Raw genomic sequence first — 21,435 nt, 5'->3', positions numbered from 1 at the left:
TTCTAAATTACTGTATTATCTGCATCAAATTAGTTGGTCTTGCATCTAAAGAAAAAAGTTTGACAAAAGTGTCCCACCTTATCTTTCAATTCCTTTTTCTTAACCCGGTGCAACAACAGCGGTTGACGATGATCCTTGATCTTGATGCCATATGCAGAGTAATAATAATCAACATACGTGATCTGGAATTGAAACCCAATAAAGATTCTCCATATCCTATGTTTTTTAATCATAATTTATGCACATTATTGAAAGAAATCATGGCTGGATAAAATTATTACTTTATCTAAAGACATCAGTCCAATCCATAAATATTTATGGTTTAAAACAACAATCCTTAACCATCTGTTAACTACACATGTTGAGTCACCATCAATGTCACCCACAATAATCCAAAGACAGACAAACATAAGTATGGAGGAAACTGCAGTGGGCCAACTGGCACATACTGGGTAGTCCCGTTTACACCCAACCTTTATAGCCCATATATCCATCTAACCTATATTTGAAGCTATCCAGCATATTCCAGTTAATGATGATGTTTGGTAACTTGTTCCACTCATCCACTACACTATTTTCAAACCAATGTTTACCGATCTCGTGCATAAATCTAAATTTGTCCAATTTAAAACCATTGCAAGAGTTTGCTCCTGGTTGGATAGTCTGAGTACCTTTGTTTAGCCCCGACTTCCATTTATATATCTCGATCATATCGCCCCTCACTCTACGTTTCTTGAAAGAGTGCAAATTAAGATGCTTTAACCTGTCTCTGTACTTAATGACCGGGTTTAGTCTTGTCATTTCCCTCTGAATTCTTTCGAGGGATTCTATATCCATTCTGTAGTACGGTGACCAGAACTGAACTGTGTAATACAAGTGAGGTCTCACAAGTGCAAGATATATTTTTAGGATGACCTGGCTAGTATTGTAACTAACACTTTTTTGTATGAACCCAAGTACTTTGTCAGCCTTGTTTCGAACAAATCCACATTGTTGTCTTGGTTTAAGATTCCTACTTCTCATTACTCCTAAGTCCTTCTCACAGTCGGATTTCTCTAAAACAATGTTGTTCATCTGATATCCGGTTTCTCTGTTTACGTCTCCTAGACTAAGTACTTTACATTGTCCACATAAAATTTTGTCTGCCATTTTTCAGACCATGCCAAAAAAAATTTTCATTTCTTCTTGTAGTTTTGCGGAGTCCTCGTTAGATTTAATCACACGCCCTATTTTAGCGAGTCAGCAAATTTACTTATGTTGCCGTTTACACCCATATCTACTGTAAACCCTCGATAACTCGGCACATATGGGGCTCTGGCCTTGCCGAGTTATCCCAAATTCCGACTTATTGAGGCACTTCCCTTCCTACAAAAATACAACAATAAAAATTATTGACCCATATGTGTACTGTACATGTAATTACTAAATGTAAAAACATAACACTTACCAGCACTGCAGGTGAAGAATGAAGCATCATAGTAGGTGACACAGATGCATGGTAGGTGACACAGATGCATGGTAGGTGACACAGAGGCAGGGTAGGTGACGCATGTGGACAGATATGCCAAGATTTTCCCAGATAATTTTATATATCTCGGCATTTCCCGAGTTATACTATACTAATACATTCTGATACCATATCCATGCCGAGTTATATGGAATTCTGAGTTTTCGAAGGTTTACTGTATGTCATTTATGTATATAATAAACAGTAATGGTCCAAGTACTAAGCCTTGGGGTACTCCACTAGTGAAGTTACTCCACTCGGATTTAGTGCCGTTAATGCTTATTCGCTGTTTTCTGTCCTGTAACCACGCCCTAATCCATTTCAGAATATCTCCTCCAATTACATGAGCCTCCACTTTTCGTATTGATTTTTCGTGGGGAGCTCTGTCGCAGGCTTTGCTAAAGCCGAGGTAAACCACATCATAATCATGTCTGTCATCCACTGACTCGAAAACAGTTGAAAAGAATGTTAGAAGGTTTGTCAGACATGAATGCCCACTTGTGAAGCCATGTTGGGAATCACTGATCAATCTGTGCTTCTTCAGGTGAGTTCAAATAGTTTGAAATTATTGCTTCCAACAGTGCCTACAACTGATGTTAAATTGATTGGACGATAGTTAGAGGATAGTGAAATTTCTCCCTTCTTGAAAATCGGTATCACATTTGCTATCCTCCAGGATTCTGGTACTACTGCACACCCTTTTTCAATGACATCTTAAACAAATTGTTAAGGGCATACTAAGCTCTTCCTTACATTCCTTTAATACTCTGGCAAATATCTAATCAGGACCTGGTGACCTATTAGGCCTTAATTTGTCTATTTGCTTACTAAAATCGTTACTAGTCACTATTATCTCGCTTCATCTATTTTCATCACTATCTCTGTATATACTGTAGTCGGTGCCTCGGGTATAATGTTTAAATTTTCAGTGGTGAAAACTGTTGAAAAATATCTGCTCAGATTATTGCTCATTTCCCCGTCGTTATCAGTTAGCTCGCCAGTATCTGACTGTGTTGGTCCAATCTTTCTTGTGTTTCAGTTTGATACATTTGGAAGAATCCCTTGGGGTTTGACTTTGCCTCCCTTGCTACCTTCAGTTCATTAATCTTCTTTGCTTTTCTTATCTCGGTCTTAACTCTACTGGCCAATACTTTATAATAATCTCGGAGGTAAGCTTCACCGTGATTTATTCTCCTACCTATAGCCTTCCTTTGTCCAATAATATTCTTTAAAAAATCATTTATCTATTTGGGGTCATTGTTATTTGACCTGAGTTTTCTGTATGGTATATTCTGCCGTTGTGCATTAAGTAACTCACTATTTAAATTGCTGTGGAACTCGTCAACCTCAGATCTCGTGATCAGGTCATCCTCAACCTTCATATTTTGTGAGGTTATCATTGTCAGGTCACCAGGTAAAGTGTGGTCGCCCTCTGTGGGTACAATGTGTGAAGTGCGGTTGTGTGCGATTCATATACAGTACATGTATCCTAAACCATGATCACCTTGAATTTATTCATTAGTGAATATTAAATGAATGAAAACATGTGAGTCAAAGTATGTACTGTATGTGAGATACTAGTGGGCGAATATTTTAAAAGCATGACTGATTAGAGAATATTTTATAATTTAAGTCCAACTGTATATAGTAACCAAGTAAATGAACTAGAGGAAAGCCATCAGAGGAATTGTTTATCCTTCTCACTTGTGATAAATACCAAGATCTACAGGCATTTATAAAAGTTCTGTGTACAGTATGAAGCTTCACTGCAAAGTAATATATATGAATGATATCAAAGTTATTGTGTGAACAAAGAACTGTTGAAGATATGACCTCAGTGAGAACAGTTACTGTACTGAATGTTAGACCTCACTATGGATAGCTGTTGACCATATGATCACTGAGCATTATTGTGAGAACTCTGTTTTAAGTTACTTGGAAAATTGTGAACACCTATGAAACACCTAGTACTATCATGAACACCTATGAGACACATGACTTTGTTGTTGAAACCTGTAAGACACTCAGGGTTAATATGGAAACCTAAGGATACCTGATGTCATTATATGCATATATGAAGTCACTTGTGAAATACTCAGGAACATTGCAAGCAGGATTGAGACACCTAGTAATCTAATAGGTACCTGTGGGGAACCTATTGTCATCAGAGTATATATGAAATGTACAAAATCATTACTAGAATCTGTTAGCCATTAGGGTGTCATAATAAAATCTGTCAGGCACTTGGTGTCATCATGAAAACTGTCAGGTAGGAGGACCTGTGCCATGTCTGAGTCATTATAAACAATGGTGATACAACTGGGGTCAATGTTAGCATTTCCGGAAGTGGATGACATGTAACAAGTGACCTTAATGTGCATGATGATGTTAAATGTAAACACTTGTCACCAATAAGAATGTCAATAAGAGACATGGCATAATTATCATTATGAGCAGCAATAATATCACTTGGGTGAACAAAATGAGTATATATGAGTTTGAGAAATCAAGGGAGATCCTGATACCTCAAAAACAAATGGATCATAAGAAGCTTGCAAGCCTCATAAATATAGCTCAGAAAGATGATATGCTATGTAAACCTCCAATTATAATACTGTACTAAAGACATCCTCTATGACCTTGACCTGATGACTACTAAAATCAGTAAGCTTCTTTCTCAACCTGTAACAGGTTGTGTAATGCAATTAACTTTTTTGAAGTACTCAAGGTAAAAGTTTTTGGCAACAAGCAGAGGGATGGTGGAACAGACAGACAACTACATTTCCCCAAAATATGCATTGATGGAGGGATAGAAATAATAAGTTGAAGAAATGTAATACAGTGAACCCTCACTTTATGCGGTTAATTGAACCCACGGCGGCCCGCGTAAAGTGAGAAACAACATAACATATGGGATTAATTGAAATAGAGACTGGGCCGACCCCCAAACTACCCTTTTTCCCGACACAATACGTACGTTTTACTAAAAATAACATCTTAACTTTATGATGGTATTCACCCACACATAATATAGAAGGGAACAATCAATAAGAGAATAATAAACTGAAGGTTAGGTTAGAAAAAAACAAGGTTGGGGTTAACACTTACGTTAGTAGAAGAGATGGGTCGGCGTAGGGGAATGGAGGCTGGTTCCGAGGCAGAGGGCAGGCTACTGGCCCTCAGGTGAGTCACCATCACTGTCATCCACACTTGTCAGGGCCTCCCTGACAAATCCCTCAAAGTCATCATCACTGTCTCTGCCTCTGTCACTATCACTGGCTTCGGCTGGCTGTGGTGGGTTGCGGGCGAAGAACTCTGTTATGCTTTGCTGACGGCTGGTGTTTATGTTGTCGTGATAAACCTTGATGTAGGGCTCCATAGTCTGCAACAGCTGGGTAGTGAAGATTTCATACCTGTTTGCGTCAGGGTCGTCGGAAAGGAGGAGCTTGACTTTATCAATACACTCGATGGCACCCCTTACATTACTATGGGATAAGCGGCGGCGTTCTTGGGATGACGCACCACCTGCCTCTTCACTGACATCATCATCATCTACCATCTCGTCGGTAGTCACATCAGGATCCCTTATCACCTCCAGGATGTCGTCATTGGTGGTCTCGGAGAAGCCTGCAGCTGTAACACTCTGCGCAGCTTCTCTGGCAAGGTCCACTGCTACTGCAACAGTCTGAACCTCACCAGTCACAGATTTACTCTGCCTAACACCCGGAATGCCTTGCAACACACGTCTCCACACGTGACGAACAGTTGCTACAGACAGCTGATCCCATGCCTCCACCAAGAAGTCCACAGCTTTCTTGACGTTGAATGTTCTCCAGAATTGTTTCAAAAGTACTTCTTGCTCTGCCAACTGTTGATCCTCGTCGTCTTCGCTCTTGCTATCGGTGTTGGTGTCACTCAGGTTATGCAACTCTTCCTTGGTGTTGGTGTAGTTGTTCAGGAGGTTGAATTTTTTAGCAGAGAATGCAGCTTTTACATTACGGACCAATCCTTGGTCCATGGGCTGTATTATAGACGTAGTGTTGGGAGGAAGGAAGACCACTTTTACGTTGGGGTGATGATCTAACAGTAGGGGCGAGTGTCCTGGTGCATTGTCAAGCAGCAACAAAATCTTGAATGGCACATTCTGTTGCTCACAGAATTTCTTCACATCGGGAACGAAACAGTCATCAAACCAGGAGAGGGACAGTGTAGAGAACATCCACGCCTTACGTGCGGTCAGCCAGTGGACATTTAGCTTGGTCATGTCCATGCTCTTGTAGGCGTGCGGCTTGCGTGCTGTGTGGATCACCGATAACTTGAGCTTACAGGTACCGGAGGCATTGGTGGTAAACAGGACGGTGATGCGCTCCTTCTGCAACTTCCGGCCCCGACACTTGCTGGCATTCTTCACAACGAAGGTCTTGGAAGGTAGCTTTTTCCAAAAAAGACCAGATTCGTCCATGTTAAACACCTGGTCGTCGGTGTACTGTCCTTCCTCCATAATCTCACGTAAAAACGGAGGAAATTCCCTAGCCGCAACACGGTCAGCACTAGCTTCTTCACCACCAATGTTGATATTGGTGATCTTGTTCCTGTTCTTAAACCTCTGTAACTACCCAGAGGAAGCATTAAAGGGTTTGGGCTCTGTAATTCCCATCTTTCGTGACACTGCAGCATACAGTTCACGTGCGTACTCCTTAACTGAGTGCGTGTCCACCGCCATGTTCCGTCGCGCCTGACGCACCAAGTAGCTCACAAGTAATTTTTCCGTCTTGAGAAGCACCTGGTTGTGGAAATACTTGATCATAGAAGTACCTGTAGACTTTGTGATGTTCATGTGCTCCTTGATCTTGGCTGCATCCTTCTTAATTGTACTGATAGTTGATTCGTTAACACCATGCTGGCGCGCGAGATCAACCTGTCTTGTTCCTTTCTCCAACTCTTGTATGATCTTATATTTGATTTCGTAGCTTAAGGAACGTCATGTCTTCTTTGGCTTAGGGCGGCTGGGTCCAGATAATGCAAGGTTTCTTTGTGGTGGTGGTGGTGGTGGTCCGGTGGAAGCCATTCTTATGGAACAATGGATACCGATATACACGGTGTAGCCTGGAGGGGTGTAACTGACGCGGTAGGTCAAGGGGCTTGAACGCTCCCGCGGTGGGGCACATCACAGTACTACATTAAACCAATCACAGCTAGCAGGGAGGGAGGTAAGGATGCTTTGCCCAATCACAGTCCGTTCCGTCATATGACGTCACCGATAACGCAACAAAGATATACACTGCGCAACCTACTCGCGCCACTTACACAACATGGCGGATGGCGGGAGAGGGCGGGAGAAATGGCGGGAGGTTTGGATCCAAAAATGGCGCGGCGTGAGAGGACCGCCAGCCGCTCTTCGCGTAAAGGGGTACACGCACCGCGGAAAGTGAGCATTCCATGTTCGGCAGGGTACCGCGTAAACATGGAAACGCGTAAAGTGGGACCGCGTAAAGCGAGGGTTGACTGTATATCGAAACTGACATTACAAACTCACAATTCTCCTACAATAAAATATAAGTATCATACTGTTATGTGCTTTTACCTTATCATGTGGAAAAATTCTTTACATACCTCTTCTCCTTCAGAGTTTGTAAATGTGGAGGTGGGATTCTGGTCAAAGAGAATATCATCTATGCGGTAAATCTTATTGTTGTAACGCGTGAGTACAATGCAGCCAATAAACTGCTTAACAATCAATATCTTGGAGTTGGCCTTCTGTATTTGACACAATTCAGACCTTCAGATGAGAAAGAAAAGTAAGAAAATTTCCTGTAAACCTACAGTAAACAGCTACTTCACAACTACAATGAAAAAATGTTAGTACTGACAACTTTTTAAAGTACAGTACAGGAGTTCCCTGGAAAATGTCGATATGCTACATATCTTTTTGCACTGACAACACTGACTATTTGAGGAATGCAAAGCAAAAATTCCAGGTACTAACATTGTTACCTCGTTTTTAAATGGGTTGACGTCATAATATATAAACAATGTCGGAGCTTGAATCTTAGTTTCATTGAGTTCTATCACACTGTGAGTAGTGGTTGAGCTTCATATGCAGCTTTAACTACAGTAAATCTGGAGTAATCCTTGCAATCATTCAATAATGAATGACAGGTATAGTGCAAGTGCAGTTGGTATGGGGAAGAAAAAGTGTAAGAGTATTACACTGGATATTAACTTGGACATGATGAAGCCTAGCAAACAATGTGAACTCATCCATTCCTCACGGTAAAATGAACAATTTACAGGTTAGAAGTTATAGGTATAGGTTAAATCTTTTAAAATTATGTTTATAATTATTTGCGTTTTTACACTAAAAATGCTTTTCTGTTTGGGTTATTGTTTAATAATATCACAAATACATTTTCTATTCTATATGCAGAATACAACTTAAAATCTGGTCCCTATTCCTATCTTTAAGTTGCACCACATTGGTCCCAAACCTAACGTATTTTGGGGACCCCCTGTATAAACATACAGTACTTGTACATCCAATCATCCAATTATTCACTTACATCATTCTAATTAAGGTCTTCCAAAAAAAAAAGTTAAATAAAAAATTATTCACAAGGTTATATGATTAAGAGTGAAATTAATTAGGATACATACAGTACAGTACAGTACTTGCAAATGATGAGAAAACAAAAATTTAAGCCGTCTATATTCTGAACATTGATCCCAGGTAGGAAAAAGCCTTAACTGTGTGGTACAATATAAAAAAAAGTTTTCTCATCTTAATTGGACATATCTATTTATCTTAATATATACAATACTGTAGTTAATAAAATGCCTCTCATGGATCACTTAACCTCCATGTATCAACAAACTCCTTCAAAATAACACTCTTCTCACTTATTATACTATACAGTACAGTACAGTAAATTACAGTACAGTACTGTACTGCACTTCTCTATTCTATCATTCTAACTCCCTCCCTGCCACACTCTTCAGTTCCCATTCTTAAATAAAATAATACAGTACAGGCATCCCCCAGGCTACGGAAGGGATGCATCCTTGAAACTGTCTCGGTATTGTAGAATTACATAACGTGGGACCAATTTATCCATTGCTCCCATTATATAATTCAAGATGCATTCCCAATAAATATTTTTGGCAAGAATACATTAAACAAGCCTACATATGAATGCAAATAAACATTTTTAAACACATACAGTACATTGATTACTTCATGATGTAACATGATAATAAATCCACACAACACTTGAATTTAACTCACCACAAATGATGTTAAGTGATGCGTGAGTTGGTGAGGTAAGGAGGTGCAATCGGAGTTACTGGGAGTTACCTCCTTAAAACATCAAGTTTTTATGTCCAACATAATTCCTTTATGGGATCTTTTAGCACCACTGCTTTCTTTTACTTTTTTTACTTTAATCCTCTTCACCACTGATCGGCTCGTTAGCCGCTTGGGCGATTGGTCACGTCTCTTACGCGCTGTCGGCAAGTACTGGCTCCTGAATGTATCTGAACCTGCTCCAGTGATTGTCAAGTCTGGCCTTGAAAGAGCTCACAGTCGGTGCCATCACAACACTCTCTGGCAGATTGTTCCAAGAGTTCACAACCCTCACTCCGAAAAAGTTACCCCTCACAGTCTTCTGGGCTTGCGGTTTCTTAAACCTTGAGCTGTGACCCCTTGTGGGGTGAGCGTTCGCCAGCTCCAGGTAAGGGCACTCGACTGAGTAGTTCCCATTGGGATGTTTATACACCTCAATTAGATCCCCCCTTGCACGTCTGTAGTATACGTTAGGGTAGCTCAGGTGCCGAAATGCTGGCACCAGCCTGGTATCCATTCTTTAGACATTTTCAATCAACTGAAGTCCCTAGCATCCCAGTATCTTGGGGACCAGAACTCCAGACAGGGAAACACCTCACTCTTGAAGATCGTCACAAGGGATGGACCGTCTAGATATCTGAACGACCTTCTTATAAGACCTAATAATTTAGTTGCCTCATTCACCTTCTTCTCGCAATGGCCCGAGAACTTCAGTTCGTCAACAAACACACTTAGGTCCTTTTCACATTCAGACCCAATCAATGCAGTTACCTCATCCCACTGGGACATATAATACACCTCATTACCGTTGGTACGTCCTAGGTGCAACCTCTTAACCCTTAGGCCCCGGGTGACGTTGCAGAACGTCCGCCTATTTCCCCGCCCCCTTTTTTTTATTATTTTTGGAAAAGTTGAATTTTTTTCTTGATTTAACCCCACGGGGGGCAGGGGAGGGAAGATTACTGCCAGCAGCACCCTAACCCGGGGCTTAAGGGTTAATCTTCATGATTTTGAATCTTAGCAGCCATTTATTCGACCATTCTTGAAGCTCACAGACATCCTTCTGCAGCTCTTCACATTCTGCTTGGTTCTTAATTTCCCAAAATAGCTTGGCTTCGTCTGCAAACATTTGTATGGAGGACTGTACAGCATCAGGCATGTCATTTATGAAGCAAACAAACAACAGCGGGCCTAATACACTGCCCTGTGGTACCCCGCTTGTGAAGGGTACACATGATGACTTCGTGCCATTAATCACCACACACTGCTTGCGGTCATTGGTGAAAGTCTCCGATCCACGCTAGGACATTTCCCCATATCCCGTACCTTTCCAGTTTAATTTTTAGCCTTTCATGGGGTACACTGTCGAAAGCCTTGGCAAACTCTAGGTATATAGTGTCGATATTAACACCCTGTTCCAGAATTTAGGTCCAAACATCCAGTACAGGTTGACAATCCCTTATCCGAAATCCTTGGGGTCAGAAGCATTTCGGATTTTGGAATTTTTCGGTTTTCAGAATGGTTTTTTTTTTTTTTTTTTTTAGCCCACCCGGGCACAAGTCACTGACCCACATTGGGACCTGGGGGGCGAAAATATAATAACAATTATTATAATAACAATTATTATAATAACAATTATTATAATAACAATTATAATAATAATAATAATAATAATAATAATAATAATAACAATAACAATAATAATAATAATAATAATAATAATAATAATAATAATAATAATAATAATAATAATAATTCAAAGGTCTAGGCCGTGTTTTTCACTTTTTATCTTTTTTCATTCTTGTATTTAATTATTATTATCATTATTATTACAAATTTTATTATTACAGGTTGACAATCCCTTATCCGAAATCCTTGGGACCAGATGCATTTCGGTTTTTGGAATTTTTCGGTTTTCAGAATGATTTTTTTTTACAGGGATCAGCCCATCCGGGCACAGGTCACTTACCCACATTGGGGCCTGGGGGCTAAAATATAATAATAATACTAATAATAATAATAATTCATAGGTCTAGGTCGTGTTTCTCACTTTTGATCTTTTTTCATTCTTGTATTTCTTTATTATTATTATTATTGTTATCATTCTTATTTTATTTTTGTGTATTTTTTATTAAAAATTTTATTTACTATGAATAATTATTATTATTACTGTATTATTATTATTACTAATACATTTTCGCCCCCCAGGCCCCGATGTGGGTCAGTGACCTGTGCCCGGGTGGGCTAAAAAAATAAAAATAAAAAAAATGCTTCAAAAAAAATTTCAGTTTTCAGAGCTTTTCGGTTTTTGGAATTTCGGATAAAGGGTTGTCAACCTGTATTATTATTATTGTTGTTATCATTATTATTTTATTTTGGTGTAATTTTTAATTAAAATTTTTTATTTACTATGAATAATTATTATTATTATAATTAGTATTACTATTACATTTTCGCCCCCCAGGCCCTGATGTGGATCAGTGACCTGTGCCCGGGTGGGCTAAAAAAAAAAAAAAAAATAATGTTCCACAAAAAAAGCTTTCGGTTTTCAGAGCTTTTCGGTTTTCGAAATTTCGGATAAAGGGTTGTCAACCTGTACCTTGAGTAATTGTGTTAAGCAGGAGCACCCCGGCAAAAAACCATTTAGGCAATCCTTTACAAGATTATTTCGTAATAGATGTTCCATTAAGGCATCTCTTATAATGCTCTCAAATACTTTACATACTATGCTGGTCAGGCTCACCAGTCTATAATTATTCATGGATTGACAATTGCCCTTTTTGAAGATAGGACTCACATAAGCCATTTTCCAATCACTGGGGACCTTTTGCTCATCCAGGCATATACAGGACAGGATCTTCAGGAGCTCAGCAAGCTCATTGCACAACTCTCTTAGCACTCTGGGATGCACCATATCAGGGCCAGGACCCCTATGAATCTTTAGCTTTGACAGTTTATTTCTTATTACCTCTTCTGTGAACACAATGTGGGTCAGTACTGTGCTGAACAGTCTGTCCTCAAACACAGGATGATTAATCTGCGTAACTACCATCTTCAAGCCGCAGGTCCGATACTCCTACTCGTGTTTTTAATTTTGACTTTGTACAGTGGAAAAATGCCTTTGGGTTTGACTTGACCTCGCTTGCAACCAGCCTCTGGAACTCCTTTTCAGCCCTTCTACTCTCTGACTGTGCTTGGTTCCTGACTCTTGCATACATCCTCCTGTCCTGACTCCTCATTTGATCTAACCCACGCCTTGAATTTTTGGGTTTTCTTTTTAACTTTGTGGACTGCCGAATGGTTCATGTGTAGGGGTGTCCTTGTATTCCTAGAGCCACTGGGTTTGGTCTTGGGTATATATTTTTCAATCAAATGGTTCACTTTACTAGCTATGATATTCAGCATAGTGTCTGTGTTCTTATGCCGTAGCGAGTCAGGCCAGTGGATACCCCTCATCTCCTACCTCATTCTGTTGTAATTTCCCTTGTAATATTTCCACCTTGGCCTGGTTTTGTCGTGAACTAAGTAACAGTTAAATCTGAATGACAACACTGCATGGTGGCTGGTGCCAACTGGGGGCTAGATGTTCCAGTTTAGCCACCATACCCTCCTCGTTTGTTATGATGAGGCCAAGTGGCTTGGGTGTTTGCTCCCCTCTGTAGTGTGTCGGGTCTTTTAACATGTTGGAATAGAAAACTATCTCTCGGAGTTTCTACTAAAAGAATAGCGGGGTAATTTAAGTCATTTGGGGTGAATTCATTTCTATAGTCAACGTCGCCATAGTTAAAGTCCCCCATGATTAGGAGGTGGGTAGGGTTGAGCATTGCTGTGTTGTCTATTAAGGCTCTTAAGTTCCTTTGGTTTGGTAAGCTATAGTTTGGGGATCTGTAGATAAACCTGACAAAAAGTGAGTCTTCTCCCTTTAATTTAATTTTACACCACTTGGATTTTTCAAAAAACATCCTCTCCCTGTACCCTCACCTGGCTGGCTTTAACATCTTGCCTAGTATAGATATATAACACCCCTCTTGCAAGTTTCTTGAGAAAGGTTCGTAAACAAGTCATATCCGTAATTACTAAACTCTCATTCCTCTGGGTCAATTCTCCTGTTCTAGTACAACAGTTCTACAACACCTGCTATATCAATGTTGGTGAACCTTCAGTAGTGTTTCAAACTCCTCTCTCTTATCAAGGAACATGGTAGTAACTTCGGCCCCTCTCCATTCTCAGCAGCTGCTGCATTTGATAAATACACTGTATTCTGCAGGGTGTGGTTAGAAATGTCATTGCTTACACAGTGCTCGCCTCCTCCTGGATGGGAGGTAGAGTGGATGGAGGGTGTACCGCTGCCCCCTGGCTCTGTGCTGGTGCGCTTCGACTACCCTCCCCCTGGATATAACCCATGTATACCCGTCCCCGTTCTTCCCTGACTCCTCCCTCCTCTGCTTCAAGCCCTGCAGGAGTTTCTTGTGCGGTTCCCCTTGCAGTACCATGCGATCTGTGTGAATGAATACATTCCGAAATGCCTCGCTCTTTGGCTGCCGAATAACTTCCCATTTCTTCTTCTCACTCACTAGTGTGAACCTGAGGGGAAGAGGCTTGCCCTCCTGCTTTTTTCCCAGCCTCCTCACATCCTGAGAGGGGGGGGGAAAGACTAACATATTCAGCACCTCTGCAGAAATATTCTTAAATTGCATCTTATCGTATGTTTTCCTACTCTCCGCTTCCTCCAACTGGCTCTCTGGGACTTCATAAACTATTACGTTGTTCCTGCGCTGGAAACATTCCCGTTATTCCTCCTCTCCCCTAACAGTAGGCCTGCTAGTCTCCATCTCTTCGACACACTTCTTCAGGATCCCTAGCTGCTGTAGAACTTGTTTGGATCCTGCATTACTCTCCGCCACCTCCAGTGGCCCTGCTAAGGCCTGAACATTACTCCTCTTCACTACCACCTCCATTCTATCGGCTACTTCCTCATTCTTAGCAAGGATCTCTTTCCCAACTTGTTCTAGTTTGGCAACCAACAAGGATCCAGCTCCATCTATTTTCGTCCCTAGGAAACTTGTTCCCCTATGGTTTGCAATCTCCTCTTTCACATTGACTATGCAGTCAGGGCAATACCAGCAACAGCCTTCATGCTTTACCACATTCTGTAACGTCCTAAACAATTCTCTCTCTCATTTTACATCTGCAAGACATGTTTATGTCTACTCGTGGGAAGTTCACGAATCATGAGCGACGCAAGTCTCCTCGTTAATCGACAGACACATGACAACCGATGTGCAGATACTGCACGACCCAACCCCCTCCGACCGACTGTCAACAAACACAGCGCCCTGATGGCATTCGTAATGGAAGTGATAATGAAAAAATATTTTATTTGTTTTTTTTAATCTCAATTTCGTTATTCCATGTACGTAGTTCATTTTTAAAATATTTTAATATATTATTAGCAACACAAACAATAGCATTCATTAAAAATATACTGTTCATAGGAAAAACAGGTACAGTCGGCCCTTAACATTCACGGGGGTTAGGTAACAGAGATACCCGTGAATGTTAAAAATCCGTGTACTATTGCTGCCCCCCCCCCCTGAAAAATCCCTGGCCCCCCATGTCCTTATTTACCGTATATACCTGTGTGTAGTTCGAGTTTTTAAGACCAAATTATTTGGCAAAAATTGGGGGTCGACCTCTTAACGGGTAATAGTTTCGTTAGGTTGAAAAATATTTACCAGTAACTACCAGTAAACAATGGAAACGATGCACCAACACACCACCAGCTGTGAGTGTCGGTACAGTTGCCAGGGCAGATCTCTTGCGAGCCCAAAGTAGCCAAATCCATGGTATGGTAGCACAGGACGATGTAAAACAAAGTATTCATTTATTAAAGTTAATTTATAGATACTGGACATAAATTTTTGTTCATTACATTTGAAACATCAATCTTTGTTAATTAAATTTGAAACAAGAGAAAACTACAATACTGGATTTTCATTAAAATATTACATCACAAGTATATTTTACCTTAACTGTGACTGAATGAATATATTCTCGGAAATAAATATGGAAATGTAATAATTTTGCTGGAATGACGTACATATTATAGTGGGAAGTGGGATAAAATCATGAGGAAAGACTTTCGCTTTCTTTCGTTGTTCAAAATATTTTACCGTAATCGCTTTTCGAATGGTTTTCAGTTAAAAAACTGTTGTACTCGTACTGTATTACAATAATATTCTATCCTATCATTAGCCTTATAATCCCACAACTGAAAACCATTCGAAAAGCGATTACGGTAACATCTTTTGAACGAAAGAAAGCGAAAGTCATTGCTTTCGTCACTTTCCACTGTAATACGTACATCATTTCAGAAAAATATTACATTTCCATGTTCTCAGAAATAAATGGTAGTTTTGTTGAAACGTAATGTACAGTATTTAACATTAAAATGCAAAAATAGCTATAAAAACAATTAATACACCCGTAATGTACTGGCTGGCATCTCCACTCGTCCCTGCTCCCGCCAGTCACCTCCTCCCCGCTCTATCCCTCTGCCTCGTCCCCGCTCTATCCCTCCGCCTCCTCCACACTGTCACTACTGTTGTTTTACAATAATATTCTATCCTAATTGACTTGAATAAATACTACGATACCATATTTCTGAATATTTTCATTAAAATCCATCCAAATCATTTTCCTTGCCATCGTCTGCAGCACCAAACAGCTTCTCCCAGTCCTCTCCTTGAACAGGGCTAGAGGGTACGTGTTTTTCGAATCGTTTTCAATTAAAAAAATGTTACATCACACGTATATTTTACCTAAACTACGCCTGAATGAATATATTCTTGGAAATAAATAGTAATTTTGCTGAAACGTGATGTATTTCAATGTAAAATAGGATAAAATACATGACGAAAACAAAAGACTTCACCTAACCTTCCAATGTTCAAGAGATGTTACTCGTTTTTTTAATAGTTTTCGGTTAAAATACTGTTATATTACAATGATATTATCTTCATATTGTGCTTGATATACTACATTCACAGAAATGAAATATTTTTGCTGAAATGACGTAAGTATTACAGTGGAATGTGGGACAAAATCGTGACGAAAACAATGACTTTCGCTTTCTTTCGTTCAAAAGATGTTACCGTAATCGCTTTTCGAATGGTTTTCAGTTAAAAACTGTTGCATCACAAGTGAATTAGGATAAAATATTATTGTAATACAACAGTTTTTTAACTGAAAACCATTTGAAAAGCGATTACAGTAACATCTTTTGAGCGAAAGAAAGCGAGTCATTGCTTTCGTCACTTTCCACTGTAATACGTACGTCATTTCAGCAAAATATTACATTTCCATGTTCTCAGAAATAAATAGTACTTTTGCTGAAACGTGATGTATTTCAATGTAAATTACGATAAAATACATGACGAAAACAAGAGACTTTACCTAACCTTCCGATGTTCAAGAGATGTTACTCGTTTTTTTAGTAGTTTTCGGTTAAAATACTCTTATATTAGTGATATTCTATTCATACTGTGCTTGATATAATACATTCACGGAAATGTAATATTTTTGCAACTACAATGCTGATGTCAACACAAGTGTGGTTACAGCGAGACTGACTGAGTGAGGGAGAGCTATGAGTGTGTGTGTGAGGTTGCGGGAGCGGGCGGTGTCCCGTGTTCGGTGCCGCGCGCGAGTTGAATGGCGCGCGATTTGAATGTACTTCAATTACTTCAATGTACAGAATATTCCTCTGGCGGGGCAATCCGCGTATTTGCGAATCCGTGAATGCTAAACCCGCGTATGTGAAGGGCCGACTGTATTCATGAATTTCAAGGAGTAGCTAGCCAAATTTCTATCACGCTTCTTGCTGAACATAGTTTTACGTGATGGAATAGATAAACATGAATTTTAAAGAATGAAAATAAAAATAATCCAAATAAATAAAATATTGTAATATGTGGAGGCCCCCAGATTGTGGAGGCCCCTGGGCAGCTGCCCACTTTGCCCACTCCTGAATCCGGTCCTGGGTACATGCACCATCTTCCACCATATTCAAGTAACCACCAAAAATCCATTCAAAATAAACTTTAATTTCGGCAAAATTTTTTGTTCTATATAGCGAATTTTAAGGTTTAAAAAACTTAAAAATTTCCTCCAATTCCATAAAGAGAATTTTTTTGGACATATCCCAAATATACTGGTCATAATTTCCAAATTCTGTAAGAATGAATTTCAGTAACCAGAGTTTCCATAACTTGGGGGATGCCTGTATTTAAGATGCTGATTGATAAGTTAAAACACAGAGCTATAACAGCTTTGCTTTTAATATTCATTTAATAATTCTTAAACAATATGCTGAAGTAAACCCAAAATATCAAGAATAAACATAATAAAGGTTATTATATACACTCACATCATATCGTAACAGGTTTGAGTACGTAGAACTCTGTGTGATACATCAACACACAGCATGAGCCCTCCATCTTGGTAATTTACTGCTGTTACATACCCTGGCCATACCTCCAACCTTAAATATAACATAACTTTATATTACATTTATAATAAAGGTATATCTTATATACAGTAATTCTTAAGTGAGGTACAGGTACTACAGAATCCTGTGCATGATACTTACAAGATATTATGTGATTCACTGTGATTCTATTTGGTTCAGTAAGCTATCATGATATTATCCCACTGAAAACTGTCTCTTTTTCCATCTACTGTTCCATCATGCACAGGACAGAAAAGGGGAAACTGAAACCTCAAAAGACAATAAATTATTCAACTAAAGAAATGACAGAAAGGCTGAAAAAGTGTAGGACCATTCCAAAGTGGTTCTTTGATCTCCACACTTACCAGTAACCAATTTTTTATATTAACTACCTATGGATACCAAGTTGAATAATCATTAGTACACCCTCACAACCTGTTTGTTATACATATATTCCCAACATTCTCAAGCTAACCAGACCTAATAGTTTCCTTCAGTTCCATTTAAAACTCTCCACACCATTCATTCTTATATCACACATGATTAATATATCCACATTACTTTCTTTACTGTATAAATAGCCATCCAATTAAAATCTCTAATGTTTCCAATTCACACTTCTTATATTCCTCTTTCCCATTCACACCACCCCTTGAGTTTTCTGATGGTGACCACTATCTGAGGCTCCATTTCTATTTTTAAATCTCCACTGCAAACCCTAGTAGAAATACCATATCCTTTGAGGTTCTGTATCCTACTGATACTAAATAAGCTTAACTAATTAATCTGTATACAGGTAGAGTAATACAGTATTATCTCCGTTAGCCGGATTCCCTCTTAACCGGAACTATCTGATAGCCGGAATTGAAATTTTCTCAAAATCATCCCCAAAGCCAGAATTTTCCGGAAAATTCCTACTTTGGGAATGATTTTCCGAGAAAATTTTTCTAGTACCCGGAAAATTCCGGGATGGGGGATTTTTTTTCCAGGTTTGAGAGATGAAAATCAGGCACATTTTCTGGAAACTGAGAAAATCTTTCTGGTACCCAGAAAATTCCAGGGATGCGGGATACTTTCTGGGTTCGAGAGATGACGTAATTGCAATTTCTGGAATTTCCGATAAAATTTTTCCATTACCTGGAAAATTATAGTGAAGAGGAATTTTTTCCAGCTTTGAGAGTCATTTCATTACCCAGAAATCTCTCATTCCCAGAAGTGCAATGTACCAATTGTTCCAGCTAATGGAGATATCACTATCACCATTAGCCGGAACAATTGGTGCAGAGCGTTTGCAGGTTTGAGATATTTCTGAAGAATGACAAAAATTCTCTTTTACCCCCAAAAATCACACATCTACAGAATATTTCTGGACATTGGTGAATCTCTCCACAGCTAAACCACACATTTGGCACAGAGCATTATTGCCATGGAGGCTTAATCAACTGTAGTTGGACAGATAAAGAGTGGTATTTATTTAAGCAAACACTACTTTTACTTACTTTTATCCTCTTCACCACTGATCAGCTCGTTAGCCGCCTGGGCCATCGGTCACGTCTCTGTTAGGCACTGTTGGCAAGTACTGGTCATGCACCAGCTCCTTAATGTACCTGATACCACTCCAGTGTTGGTCAAGTCTGGTCTTAAAAGAGCTCACACTCGGTGCCGTCACAACACTTTCTGGTAGATCGTTCCAAGAGTTCACAACTCTCACTCCGAAAAAGTTTGCCCTCACAGTTTTCTGGACTTGTGGCTTCAATCTTGAGCTGTGACCCCTTGTGGGGCAAGCGTCTGCCAGCTCCAATTAAGGACACTCGACTGAGTAGTTCCCCTTAAGATGTTTATTCACCTCAATTAGGTCACCTCTTGCCCATCTGTAGTCCCGAGCATATCTCGGGGACTAGACGGGGTGACAGTAATCCAGATGGGGAAGCACTTCACTTTTGAAGATCGTTACGAGGGAAGGACCGTCTAGATATTCGAACGACCTTCTTATAAGACCCAATAATTTATTTGCCTGATTTACCTTCTTCTCGCAATGGCCCGAGAACTTCAGCTCATTGTCAACATACACACTATCTCCTTCTCACATTCAGTCTCAAATAGTGCAGCTTCTTCATCCCGTTGGGACATATGATACGCCTCCTTACCGTTGGTATGTCCCAGGTGCATCCTCTTACACTTCGTGACATTGAATCTCAGCAGCCATTTCTTCGACCATTCTTGGAGCTCACAGAGGTCCTTCTGCAGCTTTTCACAGTCTGCTTGGTTCTTGATCTCCCGAAATAACTTTGCGTCATCGGCCCAATACACTGCTCTGTGGTACCCCGTTTGTGACAGGTATGGATGATGATTTCGTGCCATATACTGTGCACGTATAGTATACTGCATTGTAAATTAGAAAAATACTACTGTATTCACAATACAGTACTGTATACTCACCAGCAGATGCTGTCATCTTGAACCTGTGATGCAGGCAGGCCTAATGGTGATATGATGATACAAGATGGCCTGCCCGTGTCCTGTACCATCTACTGTAGCAGGTGTTATTAACTGTCACTCTCCTCTCCCTCTATGGAGGAGGGATTGTACTAGCACAGTATACTGTACGTACACCCTCTACACACTAGCCTACACTGTCAACTCTATTACAGTACTGTACGTATGATACTTTCACACTAACTGAATGTACAGTACAGAATAAGTAACTGAAATCACTTTTTATGTCTTAACACTGCTTTAACATTATTCTTGTCTGATTATATGCTGGTACAGTACGGCATAGCACAGATCTGTGAAAGCAGCAGTTAGCGCGAGAACAAACTTGTACAATGGCTGCAGAAAATAAACTAAGCGTGTCATGATGCAAGAGTTTGAGAAGATAGTCTGCAAGATACATCAGCCAATCATAGGCATCCCATGCAATCACATGATAAAAGTAGTCAATCGTAGCATATGAGCACTACGAGTCTACCTACCGACACAAGATGCAATCACTCGGAAATTTATTCGAATGCCTGGAAGGGAGAGATTTTCCCAGAATTTCTCGCAATGATAAAATTTTAATTTCCAGGTAGTGGAAAGTTCCGAGGATGGAAGATTCCAGCTAAAGGGGATATTACTGTGGGGTTAAAAAATAAGAACTTACTGGTGCTGAGGTATAAGAACAGCTCCTCCAGGAGAAAAGTAATTTCTCCCAATCTTCGCCAATTTCAGGATTTTCATTATTCGATTAAAAAGCACATTATAAAGATGCACACTCGTATCCAGTTCTGTTTGTTTCTTGTAAACTATTTCAATTTTTACATTTTCTTTATTAAGGGGATTTGCAGTAGTATAAGTAACATTCTGAAAAACAAAAAGTCATGTCATAAAGAGAGCATTTTTATGTGCCACAAATGATAACTTATAAATAGTAGACAGTGGACTAGATACCTTAATGGGGTCACCTCTGTACTGAATAAAATCATCTGAAACTAACACATGAAAACTTCCTCCACCACTCACTGTCTTGTCAGCTTTCTCGATTACATATACCGCCATCTCGAGAAACGAAAAACGTCTGTAGCTGTCGCCTTCATTGATTTCACTAAAGCCTTCGACCTAGTCGACCACAATATAATCATAAACAAAGCTATTGACCTCGGGCTTCGGAGAAGTCTCATACCATGGCTTACAGACTTCCTCAGTGACCGACGCCAAGCTGTACGCTTCCGAGGGGCTGTCTCCACCTTTCAGTCACTCACCTGTGGCGTCCCCCAAGGCACCAAGATGGGACCACTCTGCTTCCTTATGCTCATCAATGATGCCCTAAGAGAAGCCCCTGCTCGCTGGAAATATGTCGACGACTCCACCCTTGGGATCAGCGTCAACAATTCTGCTCCCAACTATACCGCCCTTCAGGATTTATTGAACAGTCTCCAAAACTGGGCCACCAACAACCATGTCACCATCAACCATACCCAGACCATGGTTATGCACATCAACCTCTCCTCCGACATTGTCCCACCTCCTTCCATTACCCTAGGTCCGAACACACTCCAGGTTGTAGATTCCACGAAGCTCCTCGGCGTCACCATAGAC

At 40.0% G+C, this 21,435-nt stretch overlaps 1 protein-coding gene across 1 annotated transcript in view; it reads right to left on the bottom strand.

Moving 5' to 3' along the window:
* LOC121878379 (piwi-like protein Ago3) overlaps positions 1 to 21,435 on the bottom strand; it is a 129,947-nt gene that overhangs the window by 101,554 nt on the left and 6,958 nt on the right. Inside the window, exons 6-9 of the mRNA XM_042384585.1 lie at positions 20,501 to 20,700; positions 17,275 to 17,388; positions 7,121 to 7,286; positions 78 to 182 (exon numbers count right to left, since the gene is read on the bottom strand). Of these exons, the coding sequence (XP_042240519.1) occupies positions 78 to 182; positions 7,121 to 7,286; positions 17,275 to 17,388; positions 20,501 to 20,700 (585 nt within the window). The remainder of the gene's footprint in view (positions 1 to 77; positions 183 to 7,120; positions 7,287 to 17,274; positions 17,389 to 20,500; positions 20,701 to 21,435) is intronic.

The sequence above is a fragment of the Homarus americanus genome, unplaced genomic scaffold (genome assembly GCF_018991925.1).
Source record: "Homarus americanus isolate GMGI-L3 unplaced genomic scaffold, GMGI_Hamer_2.0 scaffold41027, whole genome shotgun sequence".
Taxonomy (NCBI): Eukaryota; Metazoa; Arthropoda; class Malacostraca; order Decapoda; family Nephropidae; genus Homarus; species Homarus americanus.
The sequence above is the reverse complement of the archived record's forward strand: the minus strand, read 5'-3'. Positions and strand labels throughout refer to the sequence as shown.